This window comes from Cryptotermes secundus, unplaced genomic scaffold, assembly GCF_002891405.2.
Source record: "Cryptotermes secundus unplaced genomic scaffold, Csec_1.0 scaffold345, whole genome shotgun sequence".
Classification (NCBI taxonomy): Eukaryota; Metazoa; Arthropoda; class Insecta; order Blattodea; family Kalotermitidae; genus Cryptotermes; species Cryptotermes secundus.
In genome coordinates, this window is record NW_019723306.1 from 102,911 (window position 1) to 126,103 (window position 23,193).

Here is a 23,193-nt window from a genome sequence, read left to right on the forward strand (position 1 = left end):
ATATAACTAGAACCGCTGTTCAACATGGTATAGATGGTGGCAAAAGAAACTGATTCTGGGACAAAATTAAATATATTTTTAAATATGTTTTTATAAATATTTGTGTTATTTCAAACATTATTATTTTTTAATATGGTTGTCTAAATTCTCCTGTATAACAGCATGGGCTATGCTAATTCTCCATAGTGCAGTACACAATGCCTTATTAAAATGATGGCTCATTAATATATATTTTTCCTTATTAAAGTTAGCCCACAACATTTGCACACATGCACATGGATATCACTAAAAATATTTTTAAGAACAGTTTTATATGAATGGGACCAGATACTGTTGTCTTCTGGTTTATCCACCATTTGGTCTGGTATGTGGGTACCAACATTTTGGAAGAATACTGTCTCCAATTCTACCTTGAAGATGGAGTAGCACATTCCTCTGAAATGTAGGTAACCCCTACAGACAACAAAGAGTCATAACCTAGAAGACCATAATATGAAACATCACTGGATAAGTTGATTCATTTAGGAAAATTCTTTTTCCAAATAAAGTTTTCGAGATACATAAATACAGTAACTTAATCTGATGATTTAGTAATCCATCCATTAAGATCGTGTACGAATCAACTATAAAATCACGAAATATTATCAACATGCTTGAAAAACAGTTTCACTAAAACTTAATTTTTGGGGTTAAGAAATGTATTAAATTAAGATCCATAAACAAAATTCAAATAAGGATTCACACAATGTACTACTAGTTTAATGGCAGTGCATTTCTTTTTTCTATATGCAGTGTCATTACAAAGTAAAATACAGACAGAATGTTCATATATCACAGAGGTTATATACATTTACACAACTTACAAATCACACTACAGTATCTGCAAAATTAATTAATTTTAAACACATTTACAACATTCAACACAGTAAAATAGAGCACACCCAGAACTGAAATCAGAGCTACAATCTCCCTCTGCTTCCTCTACACTGGTCTCTTCACAAGTTTCATGCTGTTACAGTGTGTTCAGCAAGCTATTACAAATGGCAGAAAACCCAGTGCAGGTAGCTACCATATGTTCAATACTGGAAATAGTAATACCACTGCTTTGCTAGGTACATTATGATCATGATATACTTTAAACATCTATATACAAATTTTGAACCATAAACCTAAGAACACTGTTCAGATGAGTGTTCTGTACCTTATGTAACTATGTAATATTACAGACACTGGGTCTTCAATATAGCTTTTGGGACTATAATCATAATGTTTATGACCAAATACACTTTAAAGATGATAATACCTAATTAAGTACAAGTTAATGAACTCAGAACAATCAGAATAATATGAAAAAAGAGATTTGTTTCTGAAAGGAATACATTTATAAATTTTCTATAATTCTGATGAGGCTTTATCACAATTGTACCCAAAGAGCCATTTCTGTGAATACTACTGCATTCTGAGACATGGCACCATGTAGCCCGGTGGAAGTTTACCACTCTTACACGCTGATGTGGAAGGAGAATGATCCTCTGAAACATCGGTAGACTATATGCCCTTACGTCTCAGATGATGGTATTCTTCAGTTATTCACAGTCACTGCTGTGAGAACCTAAAATCTCATAGACATTTCTTTACCGAATGATTCAGAACAAAGCTAAATAATTTCACTTGTGCTATTACAACAGATAAAATGTGTACATTTCCTGTTTACTATAAGAAGTGATTCATGCCAGAAAAAGATCCCTGGGTATGTCATACACACACTATATATCTAAGTGCAGCAGTGAACATATTTGCTATCCATGTACCGCTAACATACATAAAATCTACAGAAAGAAGATACAACCCATGTGATATACTACACAATACACTTCATATACATACCACAAGAGTTCAGTAAGCAGGGTCAGAACTGCATCCAGCACGACTGTAGGGCCTGCTCATACTGGAAAAGGTGTTAGAAACATGAGGCTTGAACCAATGTTGAGGTCTGAGAAGATGCCAAACTCCACTCTCTTTCTACCTTGCTGACAGAGAACTAACATACTGTACATATTGACAAGAGTATGGAATAAATGTCATGACTTTGGGTGTTTTCTATCAGGTAGGCTGTAGGAGACGGGAAAGTTACATTTTACATATGTTAAATATACATTACGCATTATGTACAAGATTCATATTATTTTGTACACCTCTGAGTGGTACCATTACCTCAACCATAATACAAACACAGTCACATTAAAATAAAACTAAACCAAATGCAATTTTCTTTAAATGCATAAAACACCTTATATTTGTACCTGAAGTATTATCTATGCATTGACTCACATTCCCACATGATAGTCTTTCAGCTATCCGACAGCAGTGAAATACACTGGCTTGTTAACCTCACAAGTAGGCATTGCACCAATTCTCAAACATGCACGAAGATTATGTGACTGCCTGCTACGAATCATTTGGCTGGTTAAGAAGGACACATGCCCCTCAAGTCAACTTAACTGCTTGCATTTGTCCCTGACACACAGTCAACGGGCTAACAATCCATACACGTTATAATTTCTCTTCTGAACAGCTCAAGTGTTATGTGCCTGGTGACCATAATCCTTGGCCTCTGCTACTATATTAAACATTCAGTCCAACAGATGATATAAGGGAAACAAAAGAAGACCAGTGCAAGAGACCAAATATCAGAGTGGCATAATTTATTGTCCTACAAAACATAACATTCTGTGTCTATACACAATTGGTTGTCACACTTAGGATTATGGTCTTCTGGGGGTGTAATGCCACCTACTTTGGTATATAGTTACCCAATTACACAGCGTTACATCCCAGAAGACCACAATCCCAATACTCACTACCATGAGAATTGCAAATCTTACATCTGTTGGCCTTAGCTATTCATTAACTCTTTAATTAATGCTAATTCTGGGATGTTTAATGCAGTGTAGTCTGGTAGAAGTTTAACAAAATTGTGGAGGAGCATACTACCTCAATCTTCCAGGAGGCAGTAATCTTCATATTGTGTCTCCATTACAAAGACCAATCAATTAATGTTGTTTACATGAATAATAGCTATTTACTGTGACAACTGTACAAAACATAAATACAGTCAATGGCCAAAATGCAGACATCAAAATGTTAAAGTAGCTGGTACATATAGCAACCAATGTGCTTTAAAGGATTAATACACTATCATGTCTTGTGGTATCGTGAAGACTGTGTTAATATAATGTGCATGGGAAATGCTGAAACATATATAATTAAGAAAATACAAGCCAATTCTTGAGCAGTTACATTCCATATAGCATTATCTTGATGGTGAAGTTCAAAAATACATTATCTCTTGCTACATTCAAGTGCTTGGAAGAGAGGCTTGCTTCCTTTCTGCAAGCCAAGTAATTGTTGCATCTCTACTAGGACTGACACTGGCAACATGGGAAACTTTGAAACAGGAAATGCTGGTGGTAATATTATACAGGACAAAAAGAACCTTAATGTAAAACTCGAAGAACTTAGAGAATACTACAAATTAACTTGGATAAACCTGCATTAAATTGATAAAATTGAAATAAGAAAAGCAATTTCAACTGAAATAGAAGACTAAAAATAGGCCACACAGAAATCACATTCAGATATCATGAAATATAACATATGTAATGTTAAAATATAACCATACTCAACAATATGCACCTAAATGAAACAGCATTATGTCAAAGAGACATGAAATATACAGCGACTTTTTTTTTTGTGAGCACACATTTAGACAGATGAGTCTGACATTCCTCCTGTCAAGTTGGGTCAACCCATAATACAGTCACTTCATGAAAGTTCTGTCTAGAATTCTCATTGAAGAAGAAACCCTGGATATAATGTACAAAGTCAAACAGACGAGATGAGGCTATTTCTGTTCTAAAATGATCCTCATTTTCAAGTGCTCAGTCCAAATATCACACTTAATTACTTGAGGAAATCTCAAGATGATGAACGATACACTAGTGCCTGCCTTGCCTTCATTCACAACACCTTCCATTGGAGAACTGGTTTCTTCCACATAAAGTTGACACACACACAAAAAAAAAGTAAGAAACCGATATATATAGAAAAGCTTGTTCTGTGGGTGATGTGATCAGCACATTGAGAAAGTATGGGTTCAAATTCTATGTGAGTAATAGTAGTTTTTCACACTATTAAATGTCTGATCACGTTCCACTCGGACACATGGTTACACCAGACAGTGATAAGAGGCTACAAACTAAGCCACATGACATAAACTGTGAAATGTACATTATACATCCGAAGTCAAACTTTGCTTACCTCACTCATGGCGAGTTTGTAGTCACTGTGTACAACTTTTCAAACTTGCACTGCAAGAGATATGATGATAAAACATTCATGAAAGCTTACTGCAATGAATTACAATACTTACTACTATTCCTTATTATCTGAATGAATTTAAATATATTCTGCTCAACTTCAATTAGGAATATAGTACTGAAACAATTAATTAGCCTTTATTCTATACTGTCACAAATGTGATCCATTCTTAACAGCAAGAATGTCAGTAACTATAGACCACTGTACGTGCGGTGCAAGGGCCGAGAAGGCCCACCCCTTATACAACTAGTAATTAATTTAATTCACTCTTAATATTCTTTTTAAGTGTCAGACCAGCTCAGTCAGAATACTGATAGGCTATGGGCTGGATGGCTTAGGAATCAGAGCAAGGGCAAGAGGTTTTACTCTTCGCTACAGCATCCAGACTAACTTTGGGACCCACTTCGCCCCCCATACAATGGGTACCAGGAGCTCTTTCTCTGGGTGTAATTGACCACTCTTCTCCATCTAGTGCCAAGGTCAAAAATGGTGGGGCCCTCATATCTTCATACTTACTTACTCATGGAGCTGAGCCCTTCTGGAGGAGCTGCCAATTCTGCAGCTACTCAAGAATTTCCCAGCATTTTATGGAACCCCAAGGTTCATTACTGTTACAAAGACAAAACAACTCCATCCAGTGTGACTACTGAAGTTTTTACTACTTGAAAACTTAACACCTTTACACGTTTCGGTCCCTATAGACCATCATCAGACGGACATCGATACTTTTTGGAAACTACTATCACAATGGGTGTTTTGAGTGTTAAAATACATATACATACAATGTTTGTAATGCACAATATATATAAAATCCAACTTTTCCACAACTACAGCAGCTTTCTTGGTATATTAAAGTTTTTAAAACTTTGTTATTTAAATTAAAATTTATAAACCAAATAGGTTTGTGTCCCTTCTCCTATCGTCTTTCTTGACGGGGGCTGAACTTGTGCCACCTGTTTATCTTCATTACTGTGTTCACAAGAGCCCTCCACTGGTCCCTATCCTCAGCCAGATCAATCCAATCAATACCATCCCGTCCTAACTCTTTAAGATCCATTTTAATATTGTCCACCCACCTATGCCTTGGTCTTCCCATGTCTTCATGGAATGTTTAATTAACCCTATTGCTGTGATACTCAACTGAATATGAACAAGAACTCATTACATTCTGCAACATTCAACTTTAGTCCACACTGAGAAATAATAATCTTTTTCCGTGTCATTCACCTTCATTCACAGACCTTGAATTTAATTTTTTAATATGCTTCCCCTAGAATTGTATTGTTTTAGGGGAATGGTGAGAAAATAATATGCAGCAAAAGGGTTAATTAAGTGCAGGGATAACTTTCCATTACATTTACTTTTCAAAACCAAAACATAAAGTGTATGGTCTCAGAACCATAACTTCCTATCATTAGAAACAGTCTCCTTTAATACAGAATAATCAGTGAAGTTCATGTATTCGGCACAGAACATAAAATGAACGTTTTTTAAAACAGAGAACTTTCATCACATATTAACAACAGGATCATATGTGTCACATCAGTGTTGTCTAAACTATTTTTATCCACAGACTATTTTTGATCTCAGAAAGTTCAGATTGCATCCAGAATCAAAATTAAAATTTTCAGACATGAGGGTAAAAAACATGGGCAGTCTGAACAGAATAATGAAGAGAAGGACAAATCGAATTATATTGTGACGTGTTTGCGCTATGCAGTCAATATCCTGCCCCCTCCCGCGGTGACGTAACACGGGATGCTGCCATTCCTACCCAGCAGTAAACAACTCCTGACAGCGTTGCTAGGCAATCGGCAAACACAGCGTCAGACAACGGTGGTGCCTATTACATAACTGTTTCCTGTGTCGTCCTTAACGGGGCTAAATAAGGAGCAGCGAAGACTATTCAAGAGTTAGTTACGAGTTAGTCAGCAGTGAGAGGAGTCGAAATGTAGCCAACGACGAAGACAGCTGGAGTATAGCAGCAGTCGCAGAAAGAAGAACTGGACGTGTGTGTGATAATCAGTGATAGTTTGTGATCACTGAGAAGGAATTGGGAGTGTGTAATACAGTGACACTTATATAGCTCCCGCATGATTAATACATGTAGACTACTGAGGATAGAGTGGACAGATTATTGTGTAGGGTTGTAAATTGTGTAAACCTGTAACAGTGTTGTAATTAATTGTAGCCGAGACTTGTAGGTTGTTAAATAAACCAATTAACAATCTGAACGGCATCTTCAGTAACAAAACACGTTACAATATTTACACTTGATAGTTTTTCTGTATTGTAGTCAGGAGTACCAAATGCAACATTTCTCTGTTTTTATCACAAATTATATATATAATTAAATTAATATTTAGACTACTGGATTCTCATGGTAGATGCCCCATCCTGCATTCTGATATTTTAAGACATATAATCTTACTATAAAACACATAATTAGAATCAACATTTGGGGCAAACTTTGAGCTGTATCATTGGGATCTATTTTTTCGTATGGAATTCAAACTAACTACACAAGTTGCATACACATGAAACCATAAATTAAATCCTGGGACTGGACTACTTCATGCTCAAAGTGGCCAAAGTATGGAAATATTTCATGGAATGAAGAAAATCTTAAAATCAAAGTTACTTCTGTATAATGCACAACACATTGAAAATTAGGAATAACTCTTTAACTTTAAGTGCTGAAATTCAGCTGCAGTAACAAGAACTTCAATTATTTGAAGATTGTATATATATATATATATGTGTGTAAGTTTATACACCCACATTCAATGGCTGATTCACAATGTTGGTTTATTCTGGGCAACTGCCAAATGAGAATTTTCCATTTTGTAAGTGCATAAGTGCTCAGGGCACTTATGCTAAAACTGCCAGGGCCAAAAAGATTGGCCTGTTAATAAATTAGTACAGCATTTCAGTCAACAGGTGGCATGAAGTGGGAACTACTAATGTTTAGAAGAAGGAATGGGCTTTCACATCATGTATACCTTTGATCATTTGAAGGTAATTTCAGAAATTATGTGGGGTTTTCTGTGCAGTTGCATTTATTCCCAAGCGGTCTTGGCATTTCTAGCAAGTAGCTCTAGAGCAGTCAACAGATTAAGCTGGTCAGTATAGTGGCCACATATTTGAAATGAGACCATCAACTCTGCAAGGCCACATGCCATAACAAAAGCAAACTAACTACAGAACGCTAATGATCCAAATACCTCACTTTATACACTTAGGTTTTACAGTCTATAAAACTTAAATAGGGTATATGTTCAATTAAAGTAGGAACAGCCAAATGTAGTTCCTGAAGTAGTTTTAGCCAATCTGCAGTGATCAAAATACAGTAGAACTTGGTTATAACGTCATCAAAGGGACCTAAAAATAGTGTTGTTATAAACGAATGTCGTTGTAACCGAAATGGGCACTTCCACAGTAGCCTTATGTTAGTCACGTAAAAATCTACCAAAACCGAGTTAAAATGTTGCATTTTTTAGTGAAATACGTAGTTAAGTACAGACTAACGCAACATTAACGTGGAATTGCCCAAATGTGTAATATCAAAGACATATTACAGCGCTTTTCACTGACAATACACACCGCACTAATACTGTATATTAAAGGTAGGCCTACTCACCAAATTACAGTAGATTACATCAATTGTTGTGCCTTGCTGTACCTAGATACGAGTACAGTAATCAGTTATCTTCTTCATTTGTTTCCTGTTACTTGCCCAATATACACTTTCTAAATTACGTTCAATGTCCATATCAGAGAAATTCAGGAATGAAAATTATGTTACATACGAGGTTGATGCATTTGTGCATGTCGTACTAAGCAAGGTATAAGAACAGTTGCTTTATGAGGAATTAGTTCGTACCATTGAATATTTGATGCAATAGACAAGGTGTCGCAGAAACCGATGTTGCTATAACCAAATTTTACTGTACTGCATATTGAGATGTGCTGAATCATGTATCTTCAGTGACAAAACAAAACACAATTCACTGAATTTCTCAATGTTACTCGGGTGTGCTAGGGGCACATGGTAGTGTAGTTGGTTGAGGCATTATGCTACAAGCCGGAAGGTTGCAGGTTCAAGTCCCAATGAGGTCATTTGATTTTTTTCAATTGACCTTATCCTTCCAGCCGCACTATGGCCTTGGAGTCGACCCAGCCTCTAACAGAAATGAGTACCAGGAATTAATTAAAAATAATTTTCCTCAGGAGTAAAGCACGGCTGGTGCGTAAGGCTGACAACCTTACCGCCATCTTTGAACCGACTGCCTAGATAATGTGGGACCCTCAATGTCTCACAATCCTATGGGACTTCACGGCCTCTTACAGGGATAGCTTTACTTTTTACTTTTACTCAGGCGTGCTAATTGGATGAGAACACTTGCCATACAACTGGATCCAGTATTATACATATAATCTGTATAATCTCTCTTGCTTCAGAGTTATAAATTAATATGTATGTTATAAACACATTCTTCTGTATGTTTGATAACATACTAGTAAATCTGAAATGTGATATTACATTGCACATAGCAAAAATGCAGATGTCACTTCTGTTACAATATGCATGACAAAATGTGTGAGACTAGGTAGAAGTTGTAACCGCCTAAATTTATATGCATATTTAATCATTTGTATTTTTTTTTATTTATTAATTGGTTTGAAGCAGACAAGTATGCCGTGGAGCTTGGAATTCTTTTGTGGGGTTTGGAGCAAGAAATCTGAGCACAAGGCAATTTATGTCACCACATGTAAAGTCGAAAGGGGTTCAGTTGGTTCGAATAGATCCTGGGGCTGATGGCGTACAGACATGAAACCCATTATAAAGGATGACATGGCTTTCTTTGGTTTTAACCAACAGAAAAGCCTATATTCAATGTATGGGTGAGGAACTCTGAATCCAGCCAACTGGCAATGAGGAACTTGTGTGACATCAGGCACCACTGCTTGGGAGTGATGCACTGTTAGCACGAGGGGGCCTTTGTGTTTCAATTACAATGGACAACGGATGCATTCTGTGACTCTGGAAATTTGTCATAGTAAATTAATACCAGCAGTGGCTAAATTGACACGAGGGAGACATCAAGCACATCATTATGCCTCTCCTACAAATTAAGTATGTATGTATGTATGTATGTATGTATTATGAGAGGGGTGGGTTTCCCCATGCACTTACACCAGTTATTGGTCCATTGTGTGTCCCCCCTTTTAATTTCTACTGTCGCCATACCCTACCGGTAACGGTGCTTGCCATCAGCCCCCGTAGAGCCAACGAGGTTGGCCCCCGGTACCTTGATGCTTCCCCCATCCACCAGAAGCATTGGGGACTACTTGGGTGGGAAAGGGCCTGTAATTTAGCTCAGAGGTCTCCTAGAGACATGAGGTTCTTTTAGGTGTCGTAAATCTACGACATGGGACACACAGCTTAAAGTCCCTCCCGGAGGACTTGTTCCCTGAATTTTTCCGCCCTTAAAAATTCCACGACCTCTGCCGGGTTTGAACCCATGTTCCTGGAGTAATGAGGTGCGAACATTACCCCTAGACTATGGAGGCCGCTTTGCAAATTAAGTAACTCATCAATAAGAGCATAAACTGGTGAAGTAAAATAAATATGTCGTCCATCAAAGTGAATCACTGAGGCTTGTTGTATGGTGCATGACTGGTGTGTTTCCCCATTAATGCGACCCCTGAGACAGAGTCAGACCTTTACTAGCTGAGTTACCTATCCTTACCCATCCATACTTCAGCTAACACCTCCCAAGCAAGTCAGGTTGACTTGGAAGGTTATATAGTGAATCTGTAGGAAACAAACTACAACAACTATGACTGAAGTTGTAGCATACCATATCTTCCTTTGTAATTATGATCTTTACTTTCTGCGCATCTACATCAACTATTTAGAATATGTATATTCATATAGTTTAGCTTTTGTTGCCTTATTATACTCATCCACTGTTTTATCATATTTAAAGGACTTATTATGTTATTTTTCTATGGTTTTTTTATATTATTAGTCATTTGATGTGATGTTTAATCTTATATATTTTTTAAAAACTGACTTGTCCAATTGTACATAATGTAACAGTTATGGATGTTAAATCAATCAATCAATCAATCAATCAATCAATCAATCAGTTACACATTTCAGCAATTAAATTGCCATCATTAGACTAATCTCAGTATATAAAGGCATGAAAATGTGAATTAACAGCTTCAAAAAGAACTGCGCTTTCCACTGAACTGTAAGTTCACACTCATATATTTATTTGTGTCTTTATGTATCAAAATCAGTCTGATGACAGCAATTTAATTGCCAAAATAAGTAACCAGTGTGAATATGTTTAATTCTATTTGTTCTTTTAAGGGTATGCTTTCTGTAATCATTATCCTAGTTGTTATTGACCATTTTTTTTACATTACAATGCTGATCGTGAGTTTTCATTGATACCCTGTGCTAATGGTTATTTTTAGGAATAACAGCAATTCAATTAATAATAAAGAATTGAATTGAATTGCTGTTATTCCTAAAAATAACCATTAGCACAGGGTATCAACAAAAACTCACGATCAGCATTGTAATATAAAAAAAAATGGTCAGATGATATGGCTTGCCAGTGTGTGTGGAATGGCAAGGTGTGAAGTTGACAGTGTGTTGTCCTGACAACTTGAGATATGTGTGAGGCCTGACTATATATTTTATTGGACCAAGGACAAATAATGTGTAGTCACCATGAATTTGTAATATGTGACATGTTTTATATCCAGCCCTACTGGGAGATGATTGGATCCGTGAAGTGAAAAATAAATGTAAAATGTAAGATATAGCCAAAAACCAAGTATTACTGTCATCTCTGATGAAAAGCCAAACTTAATATTACTGACTGGAGAGAGAGATTATTAAACAATTATTAATTCTTTCAGATCACTACAGAACAATAAAGACTACAATACACTTTTTGTCAACATGATAACTAACCTCTGGATTCCATAAAGATGGGGTATTTTTTGAACAGCTGGGTCTAAATTTACATTTACATAGTGTCTCAATGACCCTAATCCATGAAGCTGCATCACTGGAACCGGAAAGGATTTGCAAGGATGTGGTCTTGGCCTAACAGGGGTACTATCCTCAGGTTAGTTTGCGGGGAATGAGATAAACAATGAAAATCTCCAGTCAGAATAGCCAGTGTCTCAACAGGGACTCAAACTAAGCACCTCCCAAACATAAGCAACAAGAGTTACTGCTATACCAACATGCTTGTTGGTTAGTTAGTTACTTCATTAGTTAAGTAATACTATTCTGAATCATTGTTTGCATAATAAAATGACCGCTCCAATGATGCTGTTGACTATTTCTATTTCACACATATATCATTTTTCTACTTTCATGTGGTGTTCTATAAATATCTGAAACCCTATTCAATGATACTGAGATAAAATTAACCTTAATTATAAATATATTATAACAAAGGGCAGATTCTAAGGCATGGTACCACAGCTAAGCAGTGTCTCCATGTCAAATAATGAGAGACATTTAATTTGGCGTTGAAGAGTCTGTAAAAGAACAGAACAATCATGTGATACCCTTGAAATAGCAGACTTTCAGTGCACATATGCACTGACCCCTCTAGTCTTCACTGTCAAACAAATATACAAATAGATATGTTTTAATGAGTCACAGTTCAATAGGCCAAAGGAGACACAACCTAAATCCACAAAGTGCTGCACTACATATATGAGTGGTGAATTTTGTAGTCTTACAACTCAGAAGTCAGTTAAATTTATACAACTATGAGGGGCAGTCAAAGAGTTCCCGGAATGGTGGTATAGCACTCTATTGGTAGGACATATAGCAACGCTCACCTAATCACCTTCAAAGTAGGACCCTTGTGCACACACACTTGCTCCATTGATCCTGCCACTGTTGGAAGCAGCGGTAGAAGGCTTCTTTTGGGATCTTCCGGAGCTCAGCTGTCACATTTGATTTGATGTCCTCCATGGTTGCGAAATGTGTCCCCTCGAGGCCCATTTTCAGAGTAGGGAACAGCCAAAAGTCACTCGGCGTGAGATCCGGAGAGTACAGTGGTTGAGTGATGACAGGAATGTTTTTCTTGGCGAAGAATTGTTGCACAACAAGCGATGTGTGGCTCGGTGCGTTATCATGATGCAGAAACCACTGTCCCTGCCACTTGTCGTGCTGCTTCCTCCGAACCACATTGCGCAACCTCTGCAAAACTTGCATGTAGAAATGGCCAGTAAGAGTACCAAATTTTTGCTCCAACTCCATGATAGTCATTCTTTGATCACATCGAATCAGTTGTCGCAACTTTTCCAATCATTTCTTGGGTTCTGGATGTCGAAGGTCTCCCGCTGCGCTGGTCATCCTCTAACGTCTCCTGCCCATTCTTAAACTGGGAAAACCAGTCGTAAACTGCGGATTTCTTTAGTGCAGTATCACTGTAAACTTGCTGCAGGCCCGACAGCATCTCTGAAGCAGATTTCCCTAATTTGCATATGAACTTGATGTTCGCACGCTGTTTGAACTCTGACATTGTGCCGAATGACCAACACTCACGTCTAATTCAAATGGAACAGTAGCGACACTGCACACTGAAACTTGTCCAGACCTGCTGTGCCTGCTAGCAGACATGCTGAGCTTCCCACGACAACAGTGTGTGCTATCTTATCACTCACTCTCCGTCTGCAGGGGAATTCCAGTAACTTTTTGACTGACCTACATATATATGACTTGTATCAGCTTAATACATGAACTGATTTTTCACTATTAACTTAGAGAAAAACCTTGCAGAATGCAAAATGTGTTCAATTAAACGTCCACACATTTTTAGTAAAAAACAGACATATTTTGATGGTCCAATATGTATTCCGAATTCCTACATATTCAAAAGATAGAATTCAGCCCTATTACAATGAAATAACTTCTCAGAGTCACATCTATAAGTGGCAGACTATATAGCTAACAATAATATAAGTTCCTTTACACCAAGTTAACTGCTTCCATGCATCTTATGAAACCAACTTCCTACGGAGATACTAACTATAATACACAGTTTTCACTTTCGTTATTCTATGTATATACATAGGTAAAGTGCTCTGCTAGAAAGAAAAGCACTGATGCCCAATTGGGACTGATGGTCTTTAGTTCTCTGAGACGTAAATACAAACAATTAAATACTTCAGTTAAAAAGTACAAGTGTATATGTACGTGTGTATGAAAAGGGAGGTTATCTAAGAGGTTCCCAAAAATCCTTTGGCTGGTTGGAGAAGAGGGATGCTGGGTAATCATGTTACCTTGCAATGAACGTGTTCAGACTTCTGCAGCTGACAGCCCAAGAGGAAACAATGATAACTAAATACACCCATTAATAATGTTGTATTTTAGCATCCTGTTGCACTGATTCGTACCCATAATGTGTATATATTAACCGTCTTTTAGTGCATACAGTTTCACTTGTCACTTCACACTACATGTTTCGGCATCATTCTGCCATCCTCAGGTGTATCAATCACGTTAAACCATTGCACCGCTTGCCATAATTTTATAAATGGACACTTGATGGCAGGCAGTGCAATGGTTTAACGTGATTGATACACCTGAGGATGGCAGAATGATGCCGAAACATGTAGTGTGAAGTGACAAGTGAAACTGTATGCACTAAAAGATGGTTAATATATACACATTATGGATAAATACACCCAGATTAAAGCATATGACAGAAATAGTCCTTGTTGTTATGTAGGCATTCCATGGACCTCCGTAAAATGTTCACATTCATGTGCTTAAGTTCCTTTCCAGAAACAGAGCAAACTTGAAATTATAAACCCAAAACTTTAAACCTGAGTCCATCTGTAAGCCATCTAAGGAATTTTCAATAAGAACATTCAAGCCCAGCACCAATTTTATCCAGTTTCTCTTCAGTGGGCACTTGAGATTTTGATTCACTTTCTTCTTTTTGTCAATAATAATCCTGCAACATCCTCATATTTATGTTGGAGTCTGTTACTTTTCACACACACATTCATGTATTGTACAACACTTCTTTCTTTGTGTAACTCTTACACAGAATTTTGATGCAAGAAGTAACAGGACTCACTGATAGTTTATTACAGTACTTGGGGCTTCTGATTATGGATGACAAGCACCTAACATATAGTTCTCTTCACAAAGCAGTTAGTCGCTGGCTTCCCACCGCGGCGGCCTGGGTTCGATCCCGGGTCTGGTCAAGTGGGATTTGTGGTGAACAAAGTGGTGCTGGGGCAGCTTTTCTCCGAGTACTTCGGTTTCCCCTGCCAATCTTCATTCCACCAATTGCTCCACAATCACCCTCACCTATCATCTAGGGCTGGTACAATAAGCCAGAAGTGGTTTCAGTACAAGGGACTTAGTCCCAACCCACTAGCAATAAAAAAAATAATAGTTCTCTTCACAGTAGCTGTTCAAGACAGCTGGACAGAAACTGTACAAGTAATGCACCTAGGCAGTCAGCTGTTGATTATGCAACAAGTGCAAATTAGTGCAGTGCAAGATTATGTGAGTAACCAGTATCACTTTCATCTGACTGCCTGAAGGAGTTCAAAGAAGCTCTCAAATGACTCCCTTGTACATGAGTTACTTTATGACTGCCTCTCAAATTTAATGTCTTCATCTTGGAGTTCACTCAAGAGAGGTTACACACATTGCACAAATTTACTCTGTAATACATTCACAAATGTGGGGACACTGAAATGTCAGCACAATTAATGAAGTAACTAACTAACTTCATGTAGCCGAGCCCTTCTTGAGAAGCCACCATTTGTGCAGCTACACAAGAACTTCACAGCATTTTATGGAATCCAAAGGTTCATTACTGTATCCACAAGAGCCCTCCTCTGGTCCCTATCCTGAGCCAGATCAATCCAGTCAATACCACCCCATCCCATCTCTCTTAAGATCCATTTTAATATTACCTGCCCACCTATGTCTTCGTCTACCTTTCCTTCTGACTTTCCCACAAATATCCTACATGCATTACTTCTCCTCCCCATTCACGCTACATGCCCTGTCCATCTCATCCTCCTTGACTTGATCATTCTAAGTATACTTGGTGAAGAGTACAAGTTATGAAGCTCCTTATTATGCAGTTTTCTCCAACCTCCTGTCACTTCATCTCTCTATGGTCCAAATATTCTCCTCAGCATCCTGTTCTCAAACACCCTCAGTCTATTTTTTTCCCTTAATGTTAGAGGCCAAGTTTCACACATATACAGAATCACAGGCAAAATTATATATTATATATGTGTACATTATATATATATTATTAATATATAATAAAATTATATACTATATTCTAATGTTTATGTTTCTAAACAGCATACGAGAAGATAAAAACTTCTGGACTGAATTGTAGCAAGCATTACCAGAATTCAGTCTCCTCTTAATTTCCTCCTGAATCAAGTTTTGATATTGTTACACAGGTATGAATACTACTACAAGAAATTACAGCATCACAATTAGCCGAGCACAATCAATATACACAACTGACTCCATAACCTGAACTACGTCTTAATTTACTGAAACAAGTACCTAAGCCTTTACTATAAGGAGAGAGACTGAAACCAAAAGTGTAACATAAATTCAATGAAATGCATACAATTCTGTCACAGGTTCAAAATTGCAAATATTATATTAACGTTTTAGCTTACCAAGTTCTGCTGAAGGCTCTGTAGGGACTGGAGGTTCTTTCTTCTTCTTTTTCTTTCTCTCAACATGACCATGACAATTTTCACAATCCTCATCTTCTGAAGAAGACGAACTCTCATCAAATGCACGTTGTTTTTCATACTGACAGCAGCCTTAACAAGTAAGCAACAGATCTTAGAAAGACAGTACTCTCAAAATTATTATACAGGCACTCATTTTCAGAGTCTACACATAACATGCAAGGCATGACAGAAGACATGTTCAGAGGATGTGTGGAATGTTAAAAGAGACACCAAAGATTAACACCACTACATTCAGCTATGTAATACACACTCAGTGTAAGAAAACCCCTAAACCACTACTGTCTTAACCCCTCTTAAGTTGTGAGTTAAAATTCAATCAGGCCGCGCCATAGCTCAAGCGGTTAATCACTGGCTTCCCACCACGGCGGCCCAGGTTCGATTCCAGGTCTGGACAAGTGGGATTTGTAGTGGACAAAGTGGCTCTGGGGGGGGGTTTCTCTGAGTACTTCGTTTTTCCCCTGCCAATCTTCATTCAACAAAATTCTCCATCATCATAATCACCCAGAGCAGGCTCCAATAGATCAATCAGTGGGAGCCGTGCCTAGTGGACCCAGTTGGACTCCACTCCCCACTAAGCGAATTAAAAAGAAACTACCCAAAGGTAACAGATTACATTAGAAGGTATTCCATAGATGCACTAATTTTAGTCAAGTATAGTTTGTTTCAAATTTGTTATTCTTAATTCTGTAAGAAGACTTTACATCCTTCAGAGAGAAAGACAGCATTGCTTATGGTACATAGGCACAAAGCAAACACGTGTGGGCAAAGGCAACTGGAATCTGCTTAACACTGAAGACATATCACTGCAGCTATGCCTGAAAGCTGCTCATCATACTACTACTCCTGTTGCTGCTGCTACTCATTAACAAATATAAAAATATATAACACTCACATTTTGATTTCTTCTTATTCATGTGTTCATTGTCAACTGTTCCCGACTGCCATTGCACTTTCTTCTTAGATTCTGGCTTCCTAAGCTTTAATCTTACGGTATGAACATCCTGAAATGTAACCGTGAACTAAGTGTCTCATAACTATGCAAAAAATTCTACTGCTACATTAACAGAAAGGTAGCAAGCAGAGGGCTCTGTATGCCACCTGCTTAACACTGGTTTATTGTTTGCCTTGGTCTCAACCATAGGGAGCACGCAGTAGCGTAGTGGTTGAGGGGCTATGCTACAAGCTGGAAGGTCGCAGGTTCAAGTCCCGATGAGGTCATTGGATTTTTTTCAGTTGACCTAATCCTTCCAGCTGCACTAGGCCCTGGGGTTTACTCAGCCTCTAACAGAAATGAGTACCAGGTGCGTAAGGCTGACAACCTTACCGCCATCTTTGAGCCGATTGCCTAGATAATGTGGGACCCTCAACATCTCACAATCCTATGGGTCTTCATGGCCTGGTACAGGGATAGCTTTACTTTTTTTTTTTACCTTTTACTTGTTCTCAACCCTGAAAATGGAGGTGACCTGTTCCTCTGAAACACTGGATGGCTTTCAACATGGCATCGTGTTATATCCCACAAGACAGAACTCTTCACCGCCATTTTAATTTTCAATAACAGTCTTTTTAACAGAGAACAGTAAAGTGGAACAAAAGTCACATCACCTCCCCCAAATACATTTATAACATAAAAATTTGCGACTGTAATTTCAAAAGCCACAGGTTTGTTAAAATGAGGCTGCCAGTATGGTGCCATTAGCACACAAGCTTGCTACTGTACCAAAATCAGGCAGATGACTCTATGGGTTTACATTAAATAGTCTGAGTCATTGACAGTCATTACATAAGCTACAAATAAATGTATACCATAAACAGATACCACAGTAAAGGGTCCTGCATTACCATAACCAACCTCAGTCCTGGCTGATCTGAGTGCTACGTGTATAATTTAAGTTTATCATGTGCAGTTAGATTCTTCTGATGAAGTTGGTAAAGTTGTCCCTGTGCTTAATTAATTATGCACTATAATATAAAGACATATGGGGGAGTGGAGGCATAACTCCACCATTCTTGACCTTTGTACTTGATGGAGATGAGTGGTCAGCTTCATGTTGCATCTGGAGCATGTAGTTGGTGCCACAGAATACTGAGTTGTATAGATCGTATTCTTTATTATAATACATAAAATCTCAGACATATAGTAATGAGGTAACTGTTAAAATCTTCAATTCACCAAACATACTGTCACGTGTTGGGTATGTCACGCGACAAATAACTTCACGTTAAGTGAAGGATGTAGCGAATATTTATTGTGCTTCACTTTTACACTCACACACTTCACAATTATTATCACTTGCAGTATCACAATTACTTCCCCTGATGTAGTCCTTTCCATCAACTCGATGCAACTTAACTCGTAGCTGCTGGACTTCACTGGACTCATTTCTTCGAAGGCGAACTGGCTTCAGCAGCTTCACCATCCACACTGTCTGGGCACCATGCACACACTGTCTCACACCTACACATACTCTGGCTCACACACCGCTCAGCCGGACTTCTATACCGTTCCCTGTTGCCTCGTGTTAACAGTGGTGTCCCCTGTTACGTCACGGTGGGGGGGGGTGTTTACTGGCCTGTTACCATAGCAGCGGCAGTGGCTCCAATGCTGTGGATTCCATACTTCCGAAGTCAGTCGAGGAGAGATCGTAGATTATATTTGTGTTCCTTGAGAGACCGAGATATGTGCCACCGCTGATGTCCGCTGTGGTAGTTTTTCTTATTGGCGGTAGCAGCAGGGCTGCATATAACTTTGCGTCCAGGCTCCGTAGTGGCGATGATACCAGCAGATGGTGGATGTAGTGTTATCTCGGGAAGGGGATCTGCTGCCCATGCAGCGGTTCCTGAGCCTGGGGCAGGGATCCCTATAGTTGGAGAGGTGGGTCAGCTCAGTGCTGAGTGCTGCCACCTGGCGAGAGGGGTCCTCGATCCGCTGTAAGGTAGGCTGCACACTGGCATGCGTCAAGACATGTAACAGTCAAGACACAATGTCTGTGACATGATGGAAAGAAAGGAGCATAGTTGAAATGAATGAGATTATGAAAACTGCAGCACACTGGTCTGAGTCATGATGCTGATGAATCATGAACGAAGCAAGACTGTGTCTCTTGTCTCATGTCTTGATGCAGTTGGTGTGTGGCCGCCATTAAGTGCAGTGCTATTGGGGAGGGGCGTGACGTTCGTGAGCGCTGGCTGGGGTGCGGCCTCGATGATGCGGTCTGTACAGCGGTCAGTTGCCCTTGGGCTGGCCGGTGAGAATGGCCCTTACATAGGGGGCTAGCAGGCTGGACCAGATGCTGCGGAGGAAGTCATCTGGCACGCCTGAGACGAGGATCCTGAGTTGTCTTAGAAACTGGGACGGTTTGCGGCCTTCCATCTTGAGTGTAAGGAACTGACAGACGCGTTGCTCTCTTGAGGGGGACAGAAGAGTCACCAGTTCGGTCTTCAGCGTCATGCATGGGTTGCGTTTCGGCGGACAGGTGATGATGTCCTCTACTTCTGAGGCATAACGTTGGTCCAACTGCGAGATCACGTAGCAGAACTTGGTCTGCTCGCTACTGATGCAGACCAAAGTGAACTGTGCTTCGGCTTGAGCAAGCCAAACCGCTGGTCTCTTGGCCCAGAATGGCGGAAGCCTCATGGCAATTCTTGATATCTCTGTTGGTACTGGGTTGTTTGTAATAGCGGCGTCAGGTTGGTTTGTCTCCTTTTGGTCTTGCTGTTCGCATCCGGTACGTGGTTCACGTTGTAAATTCTGCATCTGCGTTACGCACTGTTGCAGGAGGTCTCCTATTCGTGTTGTACTGTCAGGGTCACCAATGTGGAATGTCATTATATGAAGAGACAGCCACTTGTTGAACTGTTCTATAATATTTATGATAGTTGCACAGTATATACAGATCACTTCAGTTTGAAGAATTGAAGACTAATAATATAATAACAATAGTGAACTCTGTAACTGTTCTATAAATATTTATTATAGTTGCACAGTATACACAGATGAACTTGAAGAATTGAAGACTAACAGTATAGTATCAACAATATTACTGTTTGCAACACCCACACATCTCTCAAAGCCAAAGTCAAAGTCACCTTGCAACTGACAGCCAGTCAGTCAGTAAGTCTTGGTTTCTAGCCCCATCTGGGGCTCATGACCAGATATTTATTACTGTTTGACAGTTACGGTCTTGTTTTTGTGGGGCGCCCTCTCTGACGAGAGGACGGGTCTGTATTTTGTATATGCTACTGGCCCTTGCCAGCGCAGTCTCTCTCCTGGGTCACATTTTACTGTCTCAGAACTGAGACTTCCCTTTCGTCACCTCTTACGATTTGCAGGTTCACAGTGGAGGTATTTGAGCCCGCCTCCACACGGGGTTGTCATATCTCTCTCAAAGTCAAAGTCAAAGTCACATTGCAACTGATGGTCGGTCAGTCAGTAAGTCTTGGTGTCGAGCCCCAACTACCGTTTGACAGTTACGGTCTTGTTCCTCTGGGGGCCTTCTCTAACGAGAATACGGGTCTGTCTTTTGTATATGCTGCTGGCCCTTGCCAGCGCAGTCTTACTTGGGTCCAAGTCCCTTGGGACTCGCGACCATATTTTACTGTCTCAGAATTGAGACTTCCCACACCTCTCTCTTGTAATAAAATCCTCTTATATAACATTGGGTCTGATGGTATTCTGCAGGACTTTGATCTAATTCACTCTATGTTCGCCACGGAATGAAATTTTTACCACAGGTCCGAAGCAGAAAAGGGCTAACGATCCTAAGTCAATACATTTTTGATTTTAAGGAAACTGTACTGTCACCAAAGTAACTAATTCTAGGGAAACTCGACATTTAATGAGCTCAAGTCTGCAATCATTTTAGTGCATCTGAATAAATACTGCAGTATGTAAATCAAGCGTAATTATTTGAAAACATAACGCAGTCCTTGCTTATCTTACCTGGTGGAGAGGACCATTCTCAGTTTCTACTAACGTTCCTGTTGCTTCTGCTGGCGTTGCGGCCCGCGCTTGTTCTGCCATAGCAATAATATATTGGGTCTAAATAAATTCTTGGTTAAAATCTTCTGTTAGCTCTCAATTTTATGCAAATGACATCGCCCATCCTATCCATTTACGCTGCCATTTTGCTATTGCAGCTATTTATACGCCATCTCTAGCACAATCGGGCAACTCAATCTGACTCACCATTCAATGTCTCAATGTTATCGGCTGGCTACGTAGACGCCGTGACGTCACGAAAACATTATTGCTCTGCCATCTATATTCCAGTGCAAATCTATTGATATGTTGGCCAGTGATTGGGGCTAGCTCCTTCTAACGGACCCAACTGAATAGGTGTTTTCCTTCACCTGAGGACGGAAACAGATGCAGTTTCCGAAACGTCGTGTTTGTATTTGTTATCTTAAAAATCAGGACGATGGATAAAGTCCAAAAACCCAACATATCAGTGTGTTATACACCATCGTCAGAATCCTGTAGTAACTACTTGCAAATCTATTGCTAAACTGGCCGCAACCAGTGCCGAGGTCCCGATCGGTTGGGAGATCATGTATTTTTGCAAAATCTTTGAATGTTTTTTTTTTGGTACCACCCACTAGTTTTAGGGCCTTGGCATTGCTGGCACACATGTCACAAACAGTGACAACAATCTTCACTCCAGCAACGTGACAGAAGTCAAGAACCTCATTCATGTATTTCACAGCCTTAGTGCTTGCACAAGTAGCCAGCCAGCCACCAGTTGCTTCCACTTTCTATGTAGACCACGGATCAGGAAGACTCAAGTATGATTTGCGATGGTGCATCTTAACCTTTAAGTGCCGAAGTGCCCCGTTTGTGCCAGTCATGAGTAAGGTCGTCGTGGCCAAAGTACCCAGTTTTGGCCACTCAGGCATTTAAACTCTGCTAGTGGAAGCGCGCACACACGCCACTAGTAGAAGCGCATGCACAGTCCTAAATATTTATTTTTAAATGTAGTAATTACCAGACAGACTTGAGTAAAACCCTAATTGAGGAATTAAAATAATACCTAACTGAACAACAGCAAATAAAAATATACGTATTAGTTATGCCAAAACTTATCCACGATCCAGTAATTTTATTGCAGATTCTGCAGATGGGTATGTTAAAAATATATTTTAAAATTTGATGTACATACCTTTTTTGTTGTTACCTGCTTGATGTATATACAGTTTCAAATAAAACTACAGTATTCAATTTCACTACAAACGCACAGGAAACAGATCGCGCTCTGTATATCAGCCAAGATGCAGCTGTCTGTTCACTCAAATAGAAGGGGCAATAAGCTTTTGCAGCTCTAACGGAAGGTCTTAGCACTGAAGAAGGGACTCCTCTAGCTTTCTCTTGAATAGCCATTCTTTCATTCTTCTGACCTACAGTCAAAGATTCGAAAATCCGAAGGGTGTAAGCAGCGCTAGCAGAAGACCAAAAGATTTTATTGCTTCCATCTGTTTTATGACACCAGGGACTGCTAAAATTTGTCAAGTGTTACAAACAGAAATGAATTTATAATGCAGAACAACTCTGTGAAGAACTGGGAAACCATTTTTGCAGTACGCATCAAAATTAAAACACAAAAAATTGAAAATAGATTATAACACTTTGTATTAAAAATTTCAAATCTCGTTATAATATGCGACACTATGTTCTTTTCGGATATATACACATTTAATTCCATCCATTTATCATAAAAATTGAGCTAGATACAGCATTTTTAAACACAACGCTTAAAATTGATTAATCGCCTAACAGGAACGGACATTTAAACGCAAGGGAGCAACGGGCATTTAAACGAGCACCAGCAGCGGGCATTTAAATAAACTCCGGCCAGCTCAAGTTTACCACTATTTCGAAGTCCGGCGTTTAAAGGTTAATTCTGTCTACTGGATGAATACCACCCAGACCAAATCATACTTTTCTTCCCTCCATTTTATACTGCAAGAACCAACAACAAAATTATAACACCTTCATGATACAGTTAAAGAGTT

At 39.1% G+C, this 23,193-nt stretch overlaps 1 protein-coding gene across 2 annotated transcripts; it reads right to left on the bottom strand.

Annotated features, from left to right (window-relative positions):
• Positions 1-731: 731 nt before the first annotated feature.
• On the bottom strand, positions 732-21,370 carry LOC111861753 (E3 ubiquitin-protein ligase PPP1R11). Of its 2 annotated transcripts, XM_023846584.2 has the most exons (5): positions 21,128-21,370; positions 17,078-17,186; positions 16,105-16,254; positions 4,321-4,370; positions 732-1,948 (listed from the first exon to the last, which is right to left on the bottom strand). In XM_023846584.2, exons 1-4 carry the CDS (start codon positions 21,206-21,208, stop codon positions 4,360-4,362), a joined length of 351 nt encoding a protein of 116 aa, XP_023702352.1. In that variant the 5' UTR covers positions 21,209-21,370; the 3' UTR covers positions 732-1,948; positions 4,321-4,359. The 2 variants fall into 2 exon arrangements, with proteins under 2 accessions (XP_023702352.1, XP_023702351.1); XM_023846583.2 differs by having other exon boundaries at positions 732-4,370; positions 21,128-21,369.
• Positions 21,371-23,193: the final 1,823 nt, after the last annotated feature.

Coding starts and splice junctions, on each gene's coding strand:
- LOC111861753 (XM_023846584.2), bottom strand. CDS start 21,208: ATGGCAGAACAAGCGCGGGCCGCAACGCCAGCAGAAGCAACAGGAACG. Junction 17,187..21,127: donor AGAATGGTCCTCTCCACCAG/GTAAGATAAGCA, acceptor GTTACATTTCAG/GATGTTCATACCGTAAGATT. Junction 16,255..17,077: donor GAATAAGAAGAAATCAAAAT/GTGAGTGTTATA, acceptor TTACTTGTTAAG/GCTGCTGTCAGTATGAAAAA.